General features: G+C 42.1%; 1 protein-coding gene across 2 annotated transcripts in view; it reads left to right on the top strand.

Moving 5' to 3' along the window:
* Positions 1 to 23,572, top strand: part of LOC110498058 (collagen alpha-1(XII) chain) — an 89,598-nt gene extending 66,026 nt beyond the window's left edge. For both annotated transcript variants that reach the window (XM_036954995.2, XM_036954993.2), the window contains 20 exons: positions 46 to 210; positions 335 to 373; positions 545 to 683; positions 1,843 to 1,985; positions 2,368 to 2,477; positions 7,218 to 7,376; positions 7,733 to 7,810; positions 8,708 to 8,794; positions 9,366 to 9,419; positions 9,935 to 10,030; positions 10,290 to 10,343; positions 12,848 to 12,901; positions 13,331 to 13,384; positions 14,109 to 14,180; positions 14,435 to 14,470; positions 16,117 to 16,183; positions 16,316 to 16,498; positions 16,998 to 17,075; positions 20,013 to 20,183; positions 22,604 to 23,572. In XM_036954995.2, the coding sequence (XP_036810890.1) occupies positions 46 to 210; positions 335 to 373; positions 545 to 683; positions 1,843 to 1,985; positions 2,368 to 2,477; positions 7,218 to 7,376; positions 7,733 to 7,810; positions 8,708 to 8,794; positions 9,366 to 9,419; positions 9,935 to 10,030; positions 10,290 to 10,343; positions 12,848 to 12,901; positions 13,331 to 13,384; positions 14,109 to 14,180; positions 14,435 to 14,470; positions 16,117 to 16,183; positions 16,316 to 16,498; positions 16,998 to 17,075; positions 20,013 to 20,183; positions 22,604 to 22,761 (1,997 nt within the window). In that variant the 3' untranslated portion in view covers positions 22,762 to 23,572. The remainder of the gene's footprint in view (positions 1 to 45; positions 211 to 334; positions 374 to 544; positions 684 to 1,842; positions 1,986 to 2,367; positions 2,478 to 7,217; positions 7,377 to 7,732; positions 7,811 to 8,707; positions 8,795 to 9,365; positions 9,420 to 9,934; positions 10,031 to 10,289; positions 10,344 to 12,847; positions 12,902 to 13,330; positions 13,385 to 14,108; positions 14,181 to 14,434; positions 14,471 to 16,116; positions 16,184 to 16,315; positions 16,499 to 16,997; positions 17,076 to 20,012; positions 20,184 to 22,603) is intronic.
* Positions 23,573 to 23,872: the final 300 nt, after the last annotated feature.

The raw sequence follows: 23,872 nt of genomic DNA, 5'->3' as shown, positions 1-23,872 counted from the left end.
GGCGTATGGATCATAACGGTTATCTTTGTGCTCGTCTTGCTCCAGGTTATAGTGTATTTGTGGTCGGTGTGGCCGATGTGGACGTGGCAGAGTTGAGGAACATTGGTAGCAAGCCAAGTGAAAGGCACGTCTTTGTTGTGGATGACTTTGACGCGTTCGCCAAGATCCAGGACAACCTCCTCACATTCATCTGTGAAACAGCCACATCCAGTAAGATTTACATCTACATTACACAGTACCTCAAGACACAAGTGAAAGCAGATTGGGGTTAGCTGTATGTTGTCCTCCAGCCTTTTCCATCACATCAGGTTCTGTTTTACTTCTCCCTCCTCAGCTTGTCCTTTGATCTACATCAACGGGTTCACCTCACCTGGTAGGTATATGCTACACCTATATTCTGAATAAACTGACAGCTGCTGATAACACTTATGGCCAGGAGCTCTTTACTGACGTAGAAAAACGCCCTAATTCATTCCTACCAACAATGTCAGTACTGTGTTCCTGTGCATTGACTCTGTATCTTCACCTGACGTGTGTTCACCAGGCTTCAGAATGCTAGAGGGCTTCAACATCACAGACAGGACCTTCGCTGCCATGAACGGCGTGTCCATGGAACCTGGCTCTTTCAACAGCTTTATAGGCTACAGGCTACACAAAGATGCATTCCTCTCTGCACCCACAAAGTAAGAGTGTGTGCCTGTTTGCGGGCCTTTTCCGTTGCGCGTTGCCTGCTCCTCTCCTGTGTACTGTAATGCTGGCCAGCCTGCATAATAGTTTTTTTGTATCTTCAAAGGCTCTGCTCGGAGAGCGCTGTGCCAAGAGCCCTTTGTCAGCCCTGTTTGTGTTTGCAGCTTGTAGAATATGAGGTGTTAGGAAGAGAAAATGATTTGCTCCCAGGGTAGCCCCTCTCCCACATACACTACCGTTCAACAGTTTGGGGTCACTTAGAAATGTCCTTGTTTTTAAAAGAAAAGCAATTTTTGGAACACAGGAGTGATGGTTGCTTATAATGGGCCTCTGTACGCCTATGTAGATATTCCATTAAAAATCAGCCGTTTCCAGCTACAATAGTCATTTACAACATTAACAATGTCTACACTTTATTTCTGATCAATTTGATGTTATTTGAATGGACAAAAAAATTGCTTTTCTTCTAAAAACAAGGACATTTCTAAGTGACCCCAAACTTTTGAACGGTAGTGTATGTCATAGAGGGATCAACCAAAGAGCCCAGCTCTTTATTGGGCCCATTAAAATGTATTCAGGCAAATGCTGAGCTGCTCAAGAGTTCTGCGCTAACATTTTAGGCATGAGCATGCTTAGTTCATTTGTCCATAATCATCTGTATTTGTGCGTGGGTAAGTCATTGACTTCATGTGCACAAATGGAAACACTTCAAGCAGTAAAGTAGGGACGGAAAATACTTTCAATATGTCCATATTGTTTTGAGTCTGGGGTAGAACTGGCATCTATTTTCAGATTCTGTGGTCTACGTGACAGGGTGGATATTGTGTGTCTTTTTGGTTTATGGTGTGGCTTTTAGATGCCAACCTTGTTTCTCTGTGTCTTTGATTTTCCAGAAGTTACAAAGGCTCTATAGATTACGATTGGCTATCTTAATTCAAACAGGTTTTAGTGGACCCTCTCATTTTGATCAAAGATTCATGATTATCTGATTCATTAACTTTAGTCAACATTTTGCATGTCAAATGAATACAGCTAGTGATCAGATTGTCTCAGTGTTGGTGTCTATGAAGTTGACCATCTTACAGAAGAGAATCCCTCAGCTTTATAAAAAAGCTCTGCCATGACACCTGTATCCTGTATTTTTCCTCCTGCCAGGGAGATCCACCCAGAGGGTCTTTCTCCATCCTACACCATTATCCTGCTCTTCCGTCTCCTTCCTGACACCCCCAACCAGGCCTTTGATATCTGGCAGATTGCCGATGGTAACAACAACCCTGAGGTCGGGGTCACTGTCAACCGTAAGCCCCCATCATGCTTTGTTTCTCTTCTGGGTTAGCTGAAGCTACCTAACAGCTATGATCTGATTCCCCTCCTTACTGAATCAAATAACAGTCTTTAGAAACTTGGACCAGTGTAATGATTAGTGGGCTGCTACAGTCCACTGATCCCCCTCTAGGGAAGAGTTTTGGTTTGGCACTGACTTTTCACACTTTTTCTACAAGTCCACAAGTGTTCACTTGTAAGGGCCATCATCCCTGTCTCTGTCTCTCTCCCTCTCTCTGTCTCTGTCTCTGTCTCTGTCTCTGTCTCTGTCTCTGTCTCTGTGTGTGTGCGTTGCATGACTTCTCCCTGTAATGCATGTTTAGGGGTCAATCTGACGCCATCGTTCCCTCTTTTCAGCTTCCAGCAAAACAATCACGTTCTACAACAAGGACACCAGAGGGGAGATCCAAAGAGCCACGTTTAATGAGGATCAAGTGAAGAGAATTTTCCACGGGAGCTTCCACAAGGTAAACAACATTTCACTTGAATGAAAATGGTTTGTGGGCCATATGGTGATATTAAGGCTTGGCAGAGGAGTAACATATCTTGGCCTATTTTTCTGGTTGAATTTCCCAAGGACATACAGATCAGCAATAATTTGGGATAATAACATCCAAAACACCAGGTTCCAAAGATACATTTTCACATGAATAATGCATTTCTGTTGTAAAATGTTTAGATACATGTTCAAGGCAGAGTAGACACCCTGTCTGGGATGTGTAGCCTTGATATGGTCACCACCTATGATAGATGTGTTCTGTCATTATGGTCGGTCATGTCTGTTCATAGTTGATGTTTCTGTTGATTAGTGTCATGCCTCATTGAGTACACCTCCTGAGGGTATGATCTTGTGGCTAATCAACGCCAAGACTAAGATCTAGCTAGGATATGGTTACTTTCCTCTCCTGAAATTAAATGTGATCCATCTTATAGTATTGCGATGTGGGTTCGGTGCCAAAGTTGAGTCTTCAGGCTTTTTTATGCTCCGCTGTTAGCTTTGTTTTCTGAGGCTGAAGGAAGTTACTTTGATGAATGGTTTGGAAGGACGATAAATATCTTTTCAAAGGTTGGGGGAGACTTTGGTGACCCAAGGTGATCTTGCACAATGTGCAACCTGAAGATTTTATTTGATTTGGAAGCAGTTCTGGTTAGCCTAGCAATGGAGACTTACAGCGTGCTGATTGGCCATTGTCCTGGCGGCGGTCAGGTGGGAATTCAAGAACGTTCTGAGGAAGTGGGATGTTATTGGATCAGTGTTTGTTTTGTTTTACCTCGTTTATGATAAATGAAACTCAATACATTGGGAAAAAAAGACACTTCGTACTTTTGGACCGCATAAAAGAAAGCTAGCTGCATGTGCCCAATGAGGTATTTTCAGGAGTATTTTCTGCTTGAATAAAATTATCTGTCAATAAAATTATTTTCCTGCTTCAACAGACAGTTTCTAACAGTCTGAGAAAATCTGAATAAACGGATGAAATCGACCAAAAACATTCAACAAGCTGAAAGAGACCTACAACAATATGTAAACATGAATGGAGATATTTTGACATACATGTATATTGCATCTTCTATACATCTTTACTGCCTCCAAATGTGGATTCCCATTGGGGCCCTAATAATCTTCTATGTTGGGATTACAATATTAAGTCTCAGTGGGGGTCAGTGAGTACGTTGAGTCATTACTGTACATGACTGTAAACCTCCATCAGTCACTCAAGGCTTTCTAACCCAGTTGAATTAACTCTGTAGGTTGTCATTATTGTATAAAAAGCCATTGGTCCTCTAGAATGATCTTCTCAGTGTTTTACAACCGTGATATACAGTGTTTTTGTCACATTCTGCGTAACTCAGTCACAGCAGGAGTAGAAGAGCCCATGTGGGACATCAAACGCCAGCCCCAACTCAAAGCAGAACAGAATATTAAAATGTTGTGCTCAGATATCAGACCGTAGGGATGACAAGGATTTCAACAATGAATGTCAGTAAGATGCAACTAAAATGAAAAATGACTGTTTCCAATGGACGTGAAGAATGTTGTATCCAATGTTTCTGAAGGGCAACAATATGCCTTCTATTATGTAAAAACTTCAGCTATTCCTTTAACCTGGAAAATGTCGGGTCAGGGCTTCATGACTAACATCAGTACAATGACATCATCAGAGCTCCAGTTGGATGTGTGTGCTTCTCTTCTCTTCCTATGGCTGTGGTGGTGCCTGCAGTCTGAGTGTGCTCTGGGTGGTTAGTTTGTGGTTCTGTGTAGTTACTGCTCCAAGTGAACAGGTGTCTTCGGTGGTCTACCTACCTGCTTTTTCTCTGTTCAGAGAAGGAGGGTTATTCCCCTCCCCTCGAATATTTCTCTCAGTAAATTAAGTGTTTATACTTACTAAGATCAGACATGTCCATAGGGAAGTATGAAACTACTAACCCAAACCAACCATCTTCATATAGTTTAATAGCAATGTGTATGTTACAGAGTGCAGACTAATCTATCTCTCCTTTCTCCTTGGACTAGTAGCTAAATAGAGAATTATCCAGGTTAGAGAGGTCTGGCTCTCCTCTGATTCACCATGTGGGAAATATCCTAATGATAGCTTTAGCAGACGCTCTAACCAATTGGGGATTCCCACCCCACACTGCAGAGGTGGTGGTCTTAGAGGGGCGTTTGACCAGGGAAAACTTTATTCTCAGGCAAAGAGCGTTCCACTAAATAAGTGACACAAGCATTTTGCTACACCCGCAATAACATCTGCCAAATATGTGTATGTGACCAATACATTTAGTTTGATTTGAAAGGGGGAATGTTTTTCACCAACACACATATGTATTATTGGTGCCATTAGCTTTTTTGCATTTGGTTGCGATCAAGTGGAAATATGAAAAAAAATTGTGCTTTTGGTAATAGCTAGATGTATTCAGTCCATCCACTCTACAGGCTCCCCATACTTAGAGCTTCACAAATGCAGCTATTATTCTCTGAGAGGACCCAAACTCTCTAAAACTTTCCATTCAGGGATTGGGTGGAATGAGCAGTTGGGTTTTGTCAGTATTTGCAAGCACTAATTGAGAATGAGTGGGAGAAGAGAATGCTCCAAAGAACCAAAGCAGTTTAAAACGTTGGTCAATCTGACTGATACATTTCCATAGCCCTGACTGCCCTCTTTGTGCTCTCATTATAAGAGTTTTCTCTGAAGCCTTCTTTTAAAAGCCCTCCATTCCGCGAGGTAGCCAAGCAGACTTAATGACGCATGCAACCATTCCTGCAACAGAAGAAGCCACTCAGATATGAAATGGTGACTTTACAAAGCTAAGCAAGCTCCTTTTCTGAAACCAGGATGGGAATATTGTATCCAAGACTGGACATGGGAGCGTAGATGTCTGTGAATGATATGGTGGCAGTGGTATACATGAAGAAGGATTTTGTCTCTTCCTGGAAAGAGTTGGTGAAATCTGCAATTTGTCAGTGCATCAAAAATATCAGGAAAGATCCACTTTTACTTTTAATCAAACTAGTGTAGGATTCCCATATCAGGCTGCATGTGAATTGTGATTTCACACGCCATCGTGAAATGGAGTGAAAACATGGAGTTGTGAAGACACAGCCAACAACAATAAAATGGAGTCTGATAGAAATCATGAAAGTATGTCAGACACACTGGAACCCAAATATAGCCATATACAGCATACTGTTGCTATGTCTGTGGACTGGACAACTTGTTCTGATATAGCATATGTCGTTTATAGTATACCAGAGGGAGAATCCATACTAAGCGTGAATGGAGTGCTGAAAAAGAGATGTGTCCAGGATGTGTCATTGTCTAGAGGAGTTATAGTCAGAGGGAGGAGTAATTAAGTGTCATTGTGACTTGGTCAGTGTGGAAGTCAAGGTCTAGGCTTTCTTGACTCCTGTGGTTTTTGATCCATTCAGAAGATTTCCGTCATCTGTGTCAGTGTGATAGATTTCTCAGGCCTTTGGTAGAGAATGAGCCATTGTGTGACTTGTTGATTGTGTTCCAATAGAATATGCTTCGTGTTCCCCATCATCAGCCAACTGCAGTTGATGGAATTTCATGTTGCTTTCAAATGATGAGTCCCAGTGAAGGACACTGACATTTTCGTGAATCCTCATTTTGCAGTAATATTCTTGTTGGTCAGTGAAATAATGTATATGTACGCATTATTGGCACTTGCAGTATGTAATTTAGCGTTATTTTGGTAAGCCCTCAAGTGCATCATATATGCCCATGCCAGGATCTTGGGGTATCAGACCCTCCCCTCTCCTGTGTTTGGCCAGATAATAATGTTGTGATTGGTTGTCAAGTTTCAGTTGGTTTCGCTCTGTAGGACAGTAACACAGCAACGTTAGCCTGCTGTCTCTGTCAGGGTGAAAGCTTGTCAGAATGTTCGGCAGAAAAATGCAGCTGCGCAGGAAAGTATGGAGAGTGTAGCACTTTTGATGGTGTACCATAAACAGCATCATTTCGAGATGTGATGGGAGTTTTGGAGAGTTAATGTTGAGAAATGGCCCATATCCTGGCAGTTTTGTGTTATTTCATGTGTAGCCTATAGTTTGTTTCATGTTGATCATTCTGTTTATCAGTGAAAGTGGCTGACATTAACTTTTTTCCTGAATGTTCTTACGTGATACAATGATCTTTAATTAACTTCTTTACAGAAAATCATATTAATAATGGTGATTTAGTAAAATAGAGTATCAGCGTCTTTATAAACATCAGTTTAGGGGGTTTCGTTTGCACATTGGCTCAACTGGGTTCTTAGTTTATGCTACGAGACTCCTGAAGAATTGTGCTTTTATTTATTTATTACCTTTATTTAACTAGGCAAGTCAGTAAAGGACAAATTCTTATTTTCATTGACGGCCTAGGAACAGTGGGCTAACTGCCTTGTTCAGGGGCAGATCGACAGGGGCAGAACGATTTTTCCCTTGTCAGCTCGGGGATTCGATCTTGCAACCTTTTGGTTACTGGTCCAACGCTCTAACCACTAGGCTACCTGCCGCCACACTAGTACCTGCCACCACAAGGCTATTGCAGAACTACCATGTGAAAAACACTGAACACTTTCAGTACAAGCCATTATGCCCAAATATTGTTGCTGTAGTTGTTCATATTGAGAAGACTAGCTAGAGTAGTCTTAACTAATAATCCTTTTCTCCTCCTCTTCCTCTCTTCCTCCTTCTCCTAAAGCTTCACATCAGTGTCTCTCCCGAGAGGGTCAAACTGAACGTGGACTGCCAGGAGGTTGCAGAGAAACCCATCAAGGAGGCCAACAACATCTCCACGGATGGTTATGAAGTGCTGGGCAAGATGGCAAAGTCAGGAGGATCAAAGAGAGAGTCGGCTACAGTGAGTGAAAAATTGACAACACTTATTTGAAATGGAAAACTCCTGATAAAATGCATCCCTCACTCACACACAAGCTGTTGGTGTGAACTGTGAAGTGCAAAGTGCCCAGATGTGCTCGTCATGTTGATGCTCAATTAAGAGCTGACAACTCACGGTCATTGTTGGAGGGATGGAAGACGCTGCTCTCTCTGTCTTGTTCTCTCATGCTATCTGTGTTCCAGCTCTCTGTGGGTTCTGGCCTGCGTCTGGAGCTATGTTGTTTCTAAGTCCTGAACGCTGGAGCTCAATGGAAGCCATGTGTAACACCCATCTGTGTTCGTCTCTCTCTTCTCTCATCTTTCTGTTCTGTTGTGCAGTTCCAGCTCCAGATGTTTGATATTGTGTGCAGCTTGAGCTGGACCAGTAGAGACAAATGCTGTGATCTCCCGGCCACGGTAAGAGCAGCTTCACTGTAAACAGCCCTCTAGTAAGGCCTCATATCTGTAGAGTACTGTACCATCAAGCCTTGATACATTGACTCTGCTCATCTTTCACTATACACCATTGAGCACTTATTATAGGTTAAGAGAGCCATTGTAGTTTTACATGTTCATTTTGGAGTTTATATGTCATTCCTAATGTTTAAGTGTGCACATGCTGTATAGCCATTACGGAATGATGCCTAGCTGGCAAGAAAGTTATTTGAAATGAAATGATTGCACTGTCAGGCCTGAATAGACCATTGTATTCCTCGCTAAATGGACTAATCTCAGTACAGTTTTACAATCACAACCCCACCAAACAACTGGTCCCTTTGATCATGGGGTGGACAGTATAAATCATTGTACCCATCTATGGTATGTTTATTACTGGATACATGTTATATACTTGACTATAGCCAATTACCCATCTCTCTCTCTCTGTGTAATTTGCATGAGATATTAATGTATCATGTCAATGAAGGCTGTGTTGTATAAGATTTCACATATTCCCTTCCACAAAAAAACGGATGGATTTTTTGTTGTCAAATAGTATTTGTGTGTAGGCCATGCTATTGTAGCAGTTATATTTTAGTATGCACCCCAGTTTTATCATGGCTTTAGCAGCCTTTCTAATGTGTTTCCTAGCATAAAACTTCAAGGCATCATTTTATGGTTTGGGATGCCAGAGCAGTGACACTCATTTTCATCCCAGATACTCCTATTTGCACTTGTTGTATTTCGTGAGTTACCAGAAAGGCCCACAGATGTCAAGAGATGAACAAACTATTACTGTTGTATTTCAGTAAAAAATGAAATAACATTCTTATTGTCTTTCTTTCTTTCGCCATCTCCTTCCATTCTCGACTGCAGAGAGATGAGCTTAAGTGCCCGGCTCTTCCCCATGCCTGCACATGTGCACAGGACAGCGTTGGCCCACCGGGACCACCCGGCCCCTCGGTAAAGACAATAACCATCCCACCATCTGTCCTCATCTTGAGGCAGGGCTCTCTCTGCTTCTGTCTGTCCTCGTCTTGAGGCAGGGCTCTCTCTGCTTCTGTCTGTCCTCATCTTAGGGTAGGGCTCTCTCTCTACTCACTAATGTGATGATGATGATGGTGATGCCACTCTCAATCCCCACTATGATTATGTGGACATATAGGAATAGTGTTCCAGGGGTACTTTTCTCCTCATAACTGTTGCCCTGCTCTATAGATTAAGCATGTGGATATTAGAGTGGGGTCAACATGTGAGTATCTGTGTTTTTTCCCATGGAAAACGAAAGACAGGGAGATGAGATGAATGGTGTGCATTGAGGTGTGGACTATCAGACTTAGGGTTGTGTCAAAAGATAAATGCCCGTCGAAAAAACAGTACATCTGGAATATGTTTGCTTCACTCTGCAACCTCACTAAGCCACTGGGGGATTCCTGCTGGCTTGGGATTTAGGTCTGGAAGCAGCTCCTGTTGTGGGGATGGCTCTGACTCTCAGTCTCTGACTCTGTCTCTCATCCTTTCTTGACTTTCCCAGGGTGGACCAGGTACTAAAGGACCTAGAGGAGAGAGAGGAGACTCAGGCCCAACTGTAAGTAATGCTTTTGTATCAGTATCAAGCCATTTAACACACACTTGGATCCAGAGCGATTAATTGAATATTATGGATGTGTGGTCCAAGCCTGAATCCGACTTTAAATCAAGCCATATCCTACTGAGCTGGGATACAGTCCAAGGCCTAACGCATTTACAGTAAATCAGTTCAGCCTAATGCAGTAGTTATCTCAAAGCACATACCATTAGCATGCCCCATCAGCCAAAACAGATTTCTCACATCTGAACTCACTTATTGAATGTACTGTATCATTTCCAGCTTGTTATGTCCTGTTTATTTTCCCCCAGCTTGATTTAAGGAGGTCTATGTTGAGAGGTCTGATGAGAAGTAGAACATATTTCTCACCAACGGTCACTGATTGTTCTGGTTCCTTCTCATTCTCTCAGCCCTGCTGGGAAAAGCAGTGGGGAGGTCTACCTGGAGATATGGTGTAAATAGTTTAATATTAGTGTGACTGTTTGGTTTTGTCGTTTCTACTGCTTCTACCATAGGGTTCAATGGGCCCCCGTGGAGAACAAGGACTTCCAGGACCATCCGGACCTCCAGGTCCACAAGGCCCTAATGGCTTGTCTCTGCCCGGAGAACCTGTAAGTCATCTGCAGTGTTCTTAGGGATTTACAGTGTGGGGGACTGTAGGATGTCCTCCCTGACGTATGATTTACACACACAGTTACTCTGTGTTAAGACGACCTTATTCATTCCTAGACATCCTCCTGAAGCTGGGATGTAAATTCACTCTCAGTGACAGACTATGTGGTCAAGAGAAAGAGCAGATCTGTAGTTGTTTAGGGTTGGAGTTCCCTTTGTACTCTAGCTCTAAACCTCTCCTTCTCTTTATCTTCTCAGGGCCGTCCTGGACCAAAGGGAGATCCCGGAGACTCAGGCCTGACTGGGCTGCAAGTGAGTACAGCTTTCTTTTTCATTAGTTGTGGTTTTCAACAAGAAACCAGAGACGATCCACAGAGAGAAACAGCGCTACTGGAGTCTGGAATCTGTCCACATGGCAAAGCTGAAACCACATTCAAAGTGGGAGGTAGACCATGCAGTCCCCAGAGTGGGGTATACACTCCAAGCAACCTGCTGATTTACAGTGGAAGGCCAGTGGTGCAGTTAAGCTATCATGGAGCACAGAAGAGTCTTGCTAACGGGAATAGAGGATTAATATGAACTGTACAACCCTATACTGTAAACCCTATAGTGTAAACCCTATACTGTAAAACCTATACTGTAAACCCTATACTGTAAACACTATAGTGTGAACCCTATACTGTAAAACCGATACTGTAAAACTGATACTGTAAACCCTATAGTGTAAACCCTATAATGTAAACCCTATACTGTCAACCCTAGAGTGTGTACTCTATAGTGTAAATCCTACACTGTCAACCCTATACTGTCAACCCTATAGTGTAAACTCTATACTGTCAACCCTATACTGTAAAACCTATACTGTAAACCCTATACTGTAAACCCTATAGTGTAAACCCTATAGTGTAAAACTTATACTGTAAACCCTATACTGTAAACCCTATAGTGTAAACCCTATAGTCATGGCCAAAAAGAGTGAATTGTAGACTACACTCCTAGAAAAAATGTGCTATCTAGAACCTAAAATGGTCATTCGGCTGTCCCATAGGAGAACCATTTGAACAACCCTTTTTGGTTTCAGGTAGAACCCTTTTCGTTCTAGGTACAACCCTATTGGGTTCCATGTAGAACCCTTTCCCCAGAGGGTTCTACATGAAACCCAAAAGAGTTCTACTTGGAACCAAAAAGGGTTCACCTATGGGGACAGCCGAAGAACCCTTTTGGAACCCTTTTTTTCTAAGAGTGTATTCTTCGTTTTACTTAGGTGCCACTAATTGGATTTAAATAGCTGAGAAAAGAAGGGATGTGAAGATGAGCAACCTCAGGATTATAAGACTACATCCCTCAAGGTTGATAAATGACCGTCAAAGTGTCTGGGAATATTTGGATCCTAAATTGCATCAAAAGCCCAAAGAACGATGGCTGGAGACAATGGAACGACATATCAAAAGTCAAACCTACCCTGGCCTGGTCATTTCTTGGAGGATATCCTTCATCTTCTTACGTTAGATGGATTCCTTGCCCCTCTTGTAAAGAGGAAACAACCTGAAGGGGCTTATAATGAATTGTTTATGGCTTTGGAACTGGTCAACCACACAACCTCCACCATGACCAAACTGTATCACTGATAACCACCACCATGACCAAACTGTATCACTGATAACCTACACCATGACCAAACTGTATCACTGATAACCTACACCATGACCAAACTGTATCACTGATAACCTCCACCATGACCAAACTGTATCACTGATAACCTCCACCATGACCAGAATGTATCACTGATAACCTACACCATGACCAAACTGTGTCACTGATAACCTACACCATGACCAAACTGTATCACTGATAACCTACACCATGACCAAACTGTATCACTTATAACCTCCACCATGACCAAGCTGTATCACTGATAACCTCCACCATGACCAAACTGTATCCCTGATAACCTCCAGCTTGACCAGAATGTATCACTGACAACCTCCACCATGACCAGAATGTATCACTGACAACCTACAGCTTGACCAGAATGTATCACTGACAACCTCCACCATGACCAGAATGCATCACTGACAACCTCCACCATGACCAGAATGTATCACTGACAACCTCCACCATGACCAGAATGTATCACTGACAACCTACAGCTTGACCAGAATGTATCACTGACAACCTCCACCATGACCAGAATGCATCACTGACAACCTCCACCATGACCAGAATGTATCACTGACAACCTCCACCATGACCAAACTGTATCACTGACAACCTCCACCATGACCAGAATGTATCACTGATAACCTACCGCTTGACCAGAATGTATCACTGACAACTCCAGTGCTGAATGATCGGCCCCTGGATTTCAAAGATTGGAGGCATTATCCTGTGACGCCAATAATGAGCATAATTTAGTTGAGAATCACTCACCCCCATCAAGGACGACTTTACTTTCGAAATATGAAACTTACCTGAATCCTAACAATTACCCTGTGATGTTAGTAATACTTGAGAATAATTTGTTTGAGAATCTCTCATCGCATTAAGATGTTTATGACTATAGCAGCCTTGGCTGTCGAATGGTTCTGCTAACAACATGCATTTCAACAACCAAATCAAGTACCCTGAATTGCATCAGAAAAGTCTACCATGTTCTCACTAAAAAACTAGAGAGTTCTCACAAGGAAACTAGAGAACGGTTATTACACAGTACAACTAGGAGTTATCATTTCTGGCTAAATGAAAAGGCAATTTTGTCAGAATTGTGTGTTATTACTGGTTAGCAGAGTTTGATTGCGTGTGTTGTGTTCCTGCAGGGTCCTGCTGGTGCTGCTGGTCCTATGGGTTCTGTTGGACCAGGTGGAGTGAGGGTAAGATCAGCATCTCTGTACCTCTACACAGAGCTGCTCAGTGTACAGGCACTGTTGAAAGGCCATGAATCTAGCCAGCACCTACTTAACTCAACGTGTGCATGTGATCACTCAACGTGCGCAGTTAAACTGTTGTGTGCTCCTAGTATTCTGGTGCATGTCAGATGACGTCATTGGGCTCCATTAAACTTGCGCAGTAGAACACACTACAGAGATTGGTCGCTAGGGAGATTAGCGAGGTCCTGGTTTATTTCACTGAGTTTTTATAGTCCCATCTCTTGGAAGCATCACCAGTTTAACAGCACCATAAAACGTACAGTACATATATACAGAAATAAAGTTAACATTGACAACATACCTTTAACACAACAACAACTTAATGCCAACTTTTATTGCTGCCTGTTGTGAGTGTCTATCTTCTCTTCCCAGGGACCACCAGGGAAGGAAGGACCATCGGGACCTAGAGGTCCAACAGGACCGATGGTGAGTACTGCAGCCAGAAGACGTGGTCAAAACACAGTCAAACTCAGTCCTTCAGTCAGTAATGCAGCTAAAACATGCATCTTATTCTCCCTACTATGATTGAGGCCTGCCTCTACAGTAGTTAATGGCCACACCATACCAATAGGCAAAGGGCCAGCACGTCATTGTCAACATGTAGGCCCGTCATTGTAAATAAGAATTTGTTCTTAACTAACTTGCCTAGTTAAATAAAAAATAAAATAAATATATTAATATATAGCCTACTTTACCATCGGTCTGCTCTGAGGACCATTAAGCATCCCATCCCTGTTGGGAGTGTTTCCACCCAGTTAAAGAAAAATTCCACGAAAAACTGAACTAGAACATTTAAAGGACAACACCACCCAAAAACTATCTTTTGGTATTTGTTTCATTAGTCCATTGTTGATATTGTACCAACAATGTTTTGCATGTCAACAATCAAGTTTTCAAGATACAGAAATACAGCCGGTAATTAAACAAATACCAAAAGATAGTTTTTGGGTGGTGTTGTCCTTTAAATGTTCTTGGCACAGTATACCATGTTGTGCCTTGACTGTGGATATACATCTCAGTATAGGGCTGGTCCCTATTGTACAACAGTTATTTAACAGGGACCAGGAGTGGTTGTTGTCCTTATGTTTACTGTTTCGTAACTTTGGTAAGTGGATGTAGCAATAACGCTGTCCATCTTCTCATCATCCAGGGAAGTCCAGGATCTCCGGGTTCACCAGGAAACACAGGAAGCCCAGGAAAACCAGGAGACACAGGAAACCCAGTATGTACAAATACAAGTGGTCATATGATGATGATGTATGTTTCATCAAGGACAGCAGTGTCCCTAGCCATCTTCCAAAAACATCTGAAATCCTACCTCTTCAAAGACTGTCTTGAATCATCCCACTGCATTTGATTGGAAAATGTTAACCTACTTACTATTTCATAGCGTATTTGTGGTGTTTTGTTGCAAATCTCATGCAAATGAATGGCTTTCCTTGTATTGAGAACATCCATGTTTCCTCTTTTCCACAGGGACTGTCTGGAATAAAAGGAGAAAAGGGAGAGAGGGTATGTGCTGTATCCTTTAATCCAGGACTAGACAACTACTGTATCCTTTAGTCCAGGGCTAGGCAACTACTGTATCCTTTAGTCCAGGGCTAGGCAACTACTGTATCCTTTAGTCCAGGGCTAGGCAACTACTGTATCCTTTAGTCCAGGGCTAGGCAACTACTGTATCCTTTAGTCCATGGCAAGGCAACTACTGTATCCTTTAGTCCAGGACTAGACAACTACTGTATCCTTTAGTCCAGGGCAAGGCAACTACTGTATCCTTTAGTCCAGGGCTAGGCAACTACTGTATCCTTTAGTCCATGGCAAGGCAACTACTGTATCCTTTAGTCCATGGCAAGGCAACTACTGTATCCTTTAGTCCATGGCAAGGCAACTACTGTATCCTTTAGTCCAGGGCTAGGCAACTACTGTATCCTTTAGTCCATGGCAAGGCAACTACTGTATCCTTTAGTCCAGGGCTAGGCAACTACTGTAACCTTTAGTCCAGGGCTAGGCAACTACTATATCCTTTAGTCCAGGGCTAGGCAACTACTGTATCCTTTAGTCCATGGCAAGGCAACTACTGTATCCTTTAGTCCAGGACTAGACAACTACTGTATCCTTTAGTCCAGGGCTAGGCAACTACTGTATCCTTTAGTACAGGACTAGGCAGCTATTGTATCCTTTAGTCCAGGACTAGACAACTACTGTATCCTTTAGTCCAGGGCTAGGCATCTACTGTATCCTTTAGTCCAGGACTAGGAAACTACTGTATCCTTTAGTCCAGGACTAGGCAACTCGATTCACGCCGTGGGCTGATTTTTTGTCGGAGCCGATGGTCAATGGTGCCGTAACATAATTATAATCATTTGTACACTGCAAATTGACCACAAGTAAGGCACAAAATATGTTGTATTGGAAAAGAACAACCATTTCATACCTTAATTACATGGAGACATGATCACGTATCTTTTTTTATTCGTGGGAATACTTGGTGAACAGATTTCCTAAATGAAACTCATTTTTATCTGAATCCCTGGTGATTTTAGTCCTTTTTTGACGAAAAACAAAAATCCTCAGAACTTTGGGAAGTGCTTTTTTATTTGCCCGCCAGATGCCTGTTGTCGACCCCTGCTTCTCAGAGTAGCATGTTGTCGACCCCTGCTTCTCAGAGTAGCATGTTGTCGACCCCTGCTTCTCAGAGTAGCATGTTGTCGACCCCTGCTTCTCAGAGTAGCATGTTGTCGACCCCTGCTTCTCAGAGTAGCCTGTTGTCGACCCCTGCTTCTCAGAGTAGCATGTTGTCGACCCCTGCTTCTCAGAGTAGCATGTTGTCGACCCCTGCTGCTCAGAGTAGCATGTTGTCGACCCCTGCTGCTCAGAGTAGCATGTTGTCGACCCCTGCTTCTCAGAGTAGCATGTTGTCGACCCCTGCTGCTCAGAGTAGCATGTTGTCGATCCCTGCTGCTCAGAGTAGCATGTTGTCGATCCCTGCTTCTCAGAGTAGCATGTTGTCGACCCCTGCTTCTCAGAGTAGCATGTTGTCGACCCCTGCTTCTCAGAGTAGCATGTTGTCGACCCCTGCTTCTCAGAGTAGCACGTTGTCGACCCCTGCTTCTCAGAGTAGCATGACCTTGTCTCACCAAAATGTGTTTGTTTTCCAGGGGGACTTTGCATCTCAGAATCTGATGCGTTCCATTGCCAGACAAGTTTGCGAACAGCTTGTGAATAGTGAGTTCCTATTTAGACCTTCATAAACCAGCATTGGTTGGGTACACCTACACACACATACAATGTATACAAATAAACCATCTATGTGATTTTTCTCTCTGCCTTAATCATATCTTCATTCATTCCTCTCAGGTCAAATGAGCAGAATTAATAATATGATCAACCAGATCCCCACCGGTTACTCTAGCAACAACCCAGGCCCCGCAGGCCCCCCTGGTCCCGCCGGCAACACGGGTCCTCGTGGAGAACCTGGACAGACTGGCCGAAATGGTTTCCCTGGAAACCCCGGCTTACCTGGAAACCAAGGAGAGAGAGGTGAGTGATAGTGTGCTGTTTATGTATTTTTTGCATGTTTTTATTACTTCCTGTTTTTGTATGGCTTGAAAGTAAATTACAACATATCAGAGATGCAAAACTTTACGTTATGACAGGACACGGTCCTCTTCTTTAACCTATCTAACATCCTAGGATAACGGTTGGTCTGTTCTTTGAGCCTGGAGTAACATTGCAACGTTTACAACAATGGTACAATTAAATAATGACTGGAGCACAAAGATCAAATGGAAGTTTTGATTGCAAGCGATTGTGCATAACACATCTATTCTAAATATATAGAGTTCATCACATCTTGTAAATAATTGATGGTCATCTGCCATCATGCTTCACTTCCTATAGTAAATCTGATCCATGCTACAATTTCCTCCATCCTCAGACATGCTCATTTGTGGTTATTACAAATACATGGTGCTGTACAATGAGACTTTTTGTCATTGCTAATAACCTGTTGCCTGTGTATCTGATTGTGCTGTTGCAGGGGCTCCAGGAGAAAAGGGAGAGAGAGGATCCCCTGGAACAGGACAGAGAGGACAGAGAGGACTCAGTGGTCCCCCTGGTAAGACCTCGGCCATCACTCACTTCTCATATACAATAACCCATTTCACAGCTATGCCTCTGCCAAGGTCTCCCTTCTCACAAGAAAACAGAGACCATTAACGGAAGCCCCTGACTCATATACAGTTGAAGTCGGAAGTTCACATACACTTATTTGGAGTCATTAAAACTCGATTTTCAACCACTCCACAAATTTCTTGTTAACAAACTGTAGTTTTGTCAAGTCGGTTAGGACATCTACTTTGTGCATGACACAAGTAACTTTTCCAACAATTGTTTACGGACAGATTATTAGACTTATAATTCACTGTATCACAATTCCAGTGGGTCAGAAGTTTACATACACTAAGTTGACTGTGCCTTTAAACAGCTTGGAAAATTCCAGAAATTATGTAATGGCTTTAGAAGGTTATGATTGGCTAATTGACATCATTTGAGTCAATTGGAGGTGTACCTGTGGATGTATTTCAAGGCCTACCTTCAAACTCAGTGCCTCTTTCCTCGACATCATAGGAAAATGAAAAGAAATCAGTCAAGACCTCAGAAAAAAAATTGTAGACCTCCACAAGTTTGGTTTATCCTTGTGAGCAATTTCCAAACGCCTGAAGGTACCAGGTTCATCTGTACAAACAATAGTATGCAAGTATAAACACCATGGGACCACGCAGCCGTCATACCGCTCAGGAAGGAGATGCATTCTGTCTCCTAGAGATCAACGTACTTTGGTGCGAAAAGTGCAAAGGACCTTGTGAAGATACTGGAGGAAATAGGTACAACAGTATGTGTATCCACAGTATAACGAGTCCTATATCGACATAACCTGAAAGGCCGCTCAGCAAGGAAGAAGCCACTGCTCAAAACCACCATAAAAAAGCCAGACTACAGTTTGCAACTGCACATGGGGACAAATATCATACTTTTTGGAGAAGTGTCCTCTGGTCTGATGAAACAAAAATAGAACTGTTTGGCCATAATGACCATCGTTATGTTTGAAGGAAAAAGGGGGAGGCTTGCAAGCCGAAGAACACCATCCCAACCGTGAAGCACGGGGGTGGCAGCATCATGTTGTGGGGGTGCTTTGCTGCAGGAGGGACCGGTGCACTTCACAAAATGAATGGCATCATAAGGAACAAAAATTATGTGGATATATTGAAGCAACATCTCAAGACATCAGGCAGGAAGTTAAAGCTTGGTCGCAAATGGGTCTTCCAAATGGACAATGACCCCAGGCATACTTCCAAAGTTGTGGCAAAATGGCCACAAAGTACAACAAAGTAAAGTTATTGGAGTGGCCATCTCAAAGCCCTGACCTCAATCATATTGAACATTTGTGGGCAGAACTGAAAAGGCGTGTGCGAGCAAGTTCTACAAACCTGACTCAGTTACACCAGCTCTGTCAGGAGGAATGGGCCAAAATTCATCCAACTTATTGTGGGAAGCTTGTGGAAAGCTACCGGAAACGTTTGACCCGAGTTAAACAATTTAAAGGCAATGCTACCAAATACTAATTGAGTGTATGCAAACTTCTGACGCACTGGGACTGGGAAAGAAATAAATAATTATTTATACTATTATTCTGACATTTCACGTTCTTCAAATAAAGTGGTGATCCTAACTGACCTAAAACGGGGAATTTTTACTAGGATTAAATGTCAGGAATTGTGAATGTATTACATGTATTTGGCTAAGGTGAATTTAAATGTATTTGGCTAAGGTGTATGTAAACTTCCGACTTCAACTGTACCTTAACAACAAGGTATGGAACTTAAGAATCTTCCCGCATACTAACTGTAAATGGTTGTGCTCAACACCTGGAGACAGGAGGTTCCTACACTACTACACTACTTCCTGATCTACAGTTCTTAACTTATTTCACCATGGTAGCCATTTTGTTCTAAATCCTATCCCTGGACCTCTCTTTGTGACTCTTAGAACTCCTCCCAGTGCAATATAAATGACAGACCCAAGGGGCAGGCCAAGATTTACCTAGATGTGTCTCATGAACCTTCGTTTGGGCAGCTGTGTTTCATAAATTCTCAGTGAACCGTCAAACGTATTCCCAGAAAAACACTTCTCTTTTCGAGAGAGAATTTATGCTTCTTCTTCACGGGATTGGTCCACACAGATATGTTCACAGGTCTTGATCAACATACGATACATCAAAGGAATTGAGAACCAAGGTCTATTTCTGGATGAAAGATTTAACATTATGCATTATAGCTGCTATCTTCTCTTATCAAAACAATGTTACCCCAACCTCTCATTCATCAGTGATCCCAAACCCATTCTAGAAATGGCTTAGGATTAGTCTCAAATAGCCGTCTTATTCACTGTTGATATTATGCTGTCTTTATGGAGGCAACATAACATCCACCTTTAATTGATATTCAGCATGTGAAGGCCCTGAGTCCCCAGAAGCTTTCCTATCACAAGGGGCAGGGGGGATAGTGGGAATGTCAGGCTATATATGATGTCTACTTCCCCCTCCTGTCGAACACTGCCAAGTCTGTTTCTGTGAATGAAGTAAGACACTACTAAACTCCTGTAGGAGGAAGCTAGTTAGCTAGCGATGATGACTCATTGTTGAGTGGGAGAATCAGATTGTTGTACAATGAGCGTTGCTTTGGTGGCTCCTTCATTGACAACACATGTGCTCACTTAAGAGATCAAAGAGCAAGACAGAGCGAGAGAGTGGAGGAAATTCCATCCTTTGTTTGTACTGTCTAGACAGACAGGGGCAGGGAGTAACTCACCAGAGCCCTGGCTCACTTCTTATCAGACTTTTAATTGAGCCGTCTAAATATTGAAATTACAGTGGTAGAAACCAATAGTCCCCCCCTCCACTTCCAGTTGGGATTTAAGGGTGATGTCAGGGAGGTTTCGTTCTGACTATTCTTTAATTATTTTCCACAACCCATCTCCCTCTCCCTACTCCCAGGGCCACCAGGCGAGGCTCGAACCGGCGCCACAGGTACTACGGGCTCTGCTGGGCCTCGGGGCCCTCCTGGTCGCCAGGGAACCTCAGGAGTGAGGGGACCACCTGGACCCCCTGGCTACTGCGACTCCTCCCAGTGTGTTGGCATTCCTTACAATGGACAAGGTTACCCAGGTATGTCCCCAACTGACTGAATCCCAATCTGCATGGCAGGGTAGCTGAATACATAGTGAATGTAACGTATGCACACTAATTTATTTACAACTTTATACTCAACAGCTAACGCTCTGGTTCAATGTACGGCGATCATGGGTTTCAAGGGTTCTAAACAAAATGCAGTTGTTAACAAAAGTTTATTCAAATGGGACAGTGGACATATTTTTGTCTCGACAACCCCCTTTTGGCAACATTATGAACCCTTTACGTCCAAGGTCTCAATATGTTTGTTATAGAGTGGATATTCATAATTGCATGTTAAACACTGCCAAGTAGAAATAGAAATGGCAAATAACTTTCTGCAACAGAGAGATCTAACCCCCTGTTTGAACTGTTTCCAGGTCGGTCCTAGTAAACTCTCTATGCTGCCTGTGCTGCTTACAGTCCTGTTTCTGAGATGTTAGCTCACTGGCTAATGAGCCCTTAAGGATAACCACCGGGGACATAATTAATGAACAACGTTAAAAGCCCAAAAACGAGACAGAAAGGAGTGGACTCGCACTAACACCACTTCACAGCTACTATCAGACAAGCTGCAGAGATGGCAACCCTACTGGCCTGTTTGCATCTTGAACCAAAACCCCAGCAAACAGAGAGAGAGTGCTTCTCTACGCCGGAAGGAGCATGTAAAAAAACAAACAAACCAAAAACTACTAACAAAGTGGATATCTTAGCAAAAGAACAAGTGTTAACATGTTGACGTAGAGGTGATATCTGTAAATAAACTAATTGTGCCTTGTAAATTATGTTTGAATCACACAATCCACTAAAATCATTTAACATCTGTATTGAGCTTGTGCCTTATAACCCGCTTCTTACTGACTTACTGCCAGCATAACCTCTGTTTTATTACAGTATGAGGCCTGTGATTTACACAGCTTGTGCTCCGGTCCTAACCGAAGCATGTGACAGTTGTACATTTAATCATGATATTCTTTGTATGTTTGCCTAACCTATGCTAAATGTTCTTTTCCTACCATTTTCTTCTGTTTATATATATTTAGTATTCAGACACCTTGACTTTTTCCACATTTTGCTATGTTACAGCCTTATTCTAAAATGGATTCAATTGTTTTTTTCCCTCATCAATCTACTCACAATACCCCATAATGACAAAGCGACTCCGGGATGCTGGCCTTCCAGGCAGAGTTCCTCTGTCCAGTGTCTGTGTTCTTTTGCCCATCTTAATCTTTTCTTTCTATTGGCCAGTCTGAGATATGGCTTTTTCTTCGCAACTCTGCCTAGAAGGCCAGCATACTGGAGTTGCCTCTTCACTGTTTAAGTTGAGACTGGTGTTTTGCGGGTGTTATTCAATGAAGCTGCCAGTTGAGGACATGTGAGGCGTCTGTTTCTCAAACTAGACACTCTAATGTACTTGTCCTCTTGCTCAGTTGTGCACCGGGGGCCTCCCACTCCTCTTTCTATTCTGGTTAGGGCCAGTTTGCGCTGTTCTGTGAAGGGAGTAGTACACAGCATTGTACGAGATCTTCAGTTTCTTGGCAATTTCTCGCATGGAATAACCTTCATTTCTCAGAACAAGAATAGACTGACTGGTTTTAGAAGAAAGTATTTGTTTCTGGCCATTTTGAGCCTGTAATCGAACCCACAAATTCTGATGCTCCAGATACTCAACTAGTCTAAAGAAGGCCAGTTTTATTGCTTCTTTAATCAGCACGGCAGTTTTCAGCTGTGCTAACATAATTGCAAAAGGGTTTTCTAATGATCAATTAGCCTTTTAAAATGCTAAACTTGGATTAGCTAACACAATGTGCCATTGGAACACAGGAGTGATGGTTGCTGATAATGGGCCTATGTAGATATTCCATACAAAATCTGCCGTTTCCAGCTACAATAGTCATTTACAACATTAATAATGCCTACACTGTATTTCTGATCAATTTGATGTTATTTTATTGGACAAAAAATGTGCTTTTCTTTCAATAAGAAGGATATTTCTAAGTGACCCTAAACTTTTGAACGGTAGTGTACATATATATATTAGTTAATTTGCTGAGGAACATTTGTGTAACACCACAATGGGTTTTAGGAGTAGCAAAAGGATAGGATAGAGCTAGAGACAAGTGGCAGTGTTGTATTAGTGTTTTGTTACAAATCAATCCCAGCTTTATTACTTGAAGTGGTATTTATCTTTATGTATGTGTTCAATATGGTTCATATTCCTCAATAACATTAAGTTCAGGAGTGCATGTAATCACTCTAACATACAAGCAAGATTAATGACAGTTCTTTGGTCCATACATTCAATACGTTGGTTGATTATTCATGTTTAGGACAAACGTTTAGGATGTACATTGTGCATGTTAAGTCTCAGCCTGTTGACTAAAGTCCTGTTTGATTGGCCAAACTAATGTTTCTAGCCACCGGCTACGAGCCCGACCCTGAAACCTACCTAGTCCCTATACCTGAGGAAGAACCGGAAGATGAATCTGAGGCAATACAGTCGCCTGGTTACTCACGAAACCCGAGAGGAAAGAGGTCACTATCAAGAGACGATACCGAGAGGATAGCACCATAAACAAAAACAAAACAAAGGATTGTTATATTGAATTTATCTCCATTATTACATGTGCGATTATTAAGTGATATTCAGAGAATAAAATATATGGGTCTGATACCCTTGGCTTTATTGAACATATCTTTACGCATCAACAAATTAAGTTTAGCAAGATTAAGTGGAAATATAATGAATCTGGACATTATTTCATTACAAACCTGTGTGCTTGCTAACTGTTTCTTTAAGTGTCTCTGCTTGTAACATAACTGCATTAAGTGTTAGAGTCCAATGTTTAATGCACTAATCATCGGAAAGTCAGCAAATACGTTGGGGAAGGTATATGTATGTCTCTGTACCCCTCCACATTAGCCCTGTACCTCACAGTTCATTTCAAATTTCACAATGTCAAGCTGCCTGTTGTTCTTTTGAAATCATGTAGTTGGTGACCCTCTTCATCAGAAAGAGGGTTACTGGTTCCAGCTCCATTAAAAGTTCCCAAAGATTCCCAGCTATTATCAAATCAGGCTTTCAATGAGTTACTTTAGACCAAATGTGTATCTTTTTTTATAATACTAACTCACAGCTGATTTTTCCCAAAGGTGGAGTTGCCTGTCTGTGTTGTATATTTAAGATTTCAACAAAACAAAAACAAATCAGAATATAGTTATTGTTTTGTATCAATACCAAATGCAGTTGGAATTTGTTTGCAAGACTATGGACATAGAATTGCCTTTTCATGTTTTAACTGCACATTGTGAATTCCACAGCCTTATTTTCTTATTTATTTCTGAAACAGAAGAGGCATTTTTCAATAAAACTACTGAAAATGTTACCTTTTGTTTCAGTCTCATGTCTGTGGTGTCTCAGTCTATGTCCCAGTTATTTGATAAATGCACTGTAGCTGCAAACACTGGATATAGTATATCTCATGTCACATGCCAATCCCAAAATACGGTCTTTACTAGAGTGAGTACAGCTTCAAAGGGGCAATCTGCAGTTCAAACTATAACAAAGCAGTCACTCTGCCACTATTTTGGTATTAAGATGAGGGATGGGTTTTTTACAATTGCATTGTTTGCAAACAATGGACTTAAACATGTTTATATTTTGGGTTCTGATTGGGTACGACAGT

Source organism: Oncorhynchus mykiss, chromosome 19, assembly GCF_057628025.1.
Source record: "Oncorhynchus mykiss isolate SJ-2025 chromosome 19, ASM5762802v1, whole genome shotgun sequence".
Classification (NCBI taxonomy): domain Eukaryota; kingdom Metazoa; phylum Chordata; class Actinopteri; order Salmoniformes; family Salmonidae; genus Oncorhynchus; species Oncorhynchus mykiss.
The sequence above is the reverse complement of the archived record's forward strand: the minus strand, read 5'-3'. Positions and strand labels throughout refer to the sequence as shown.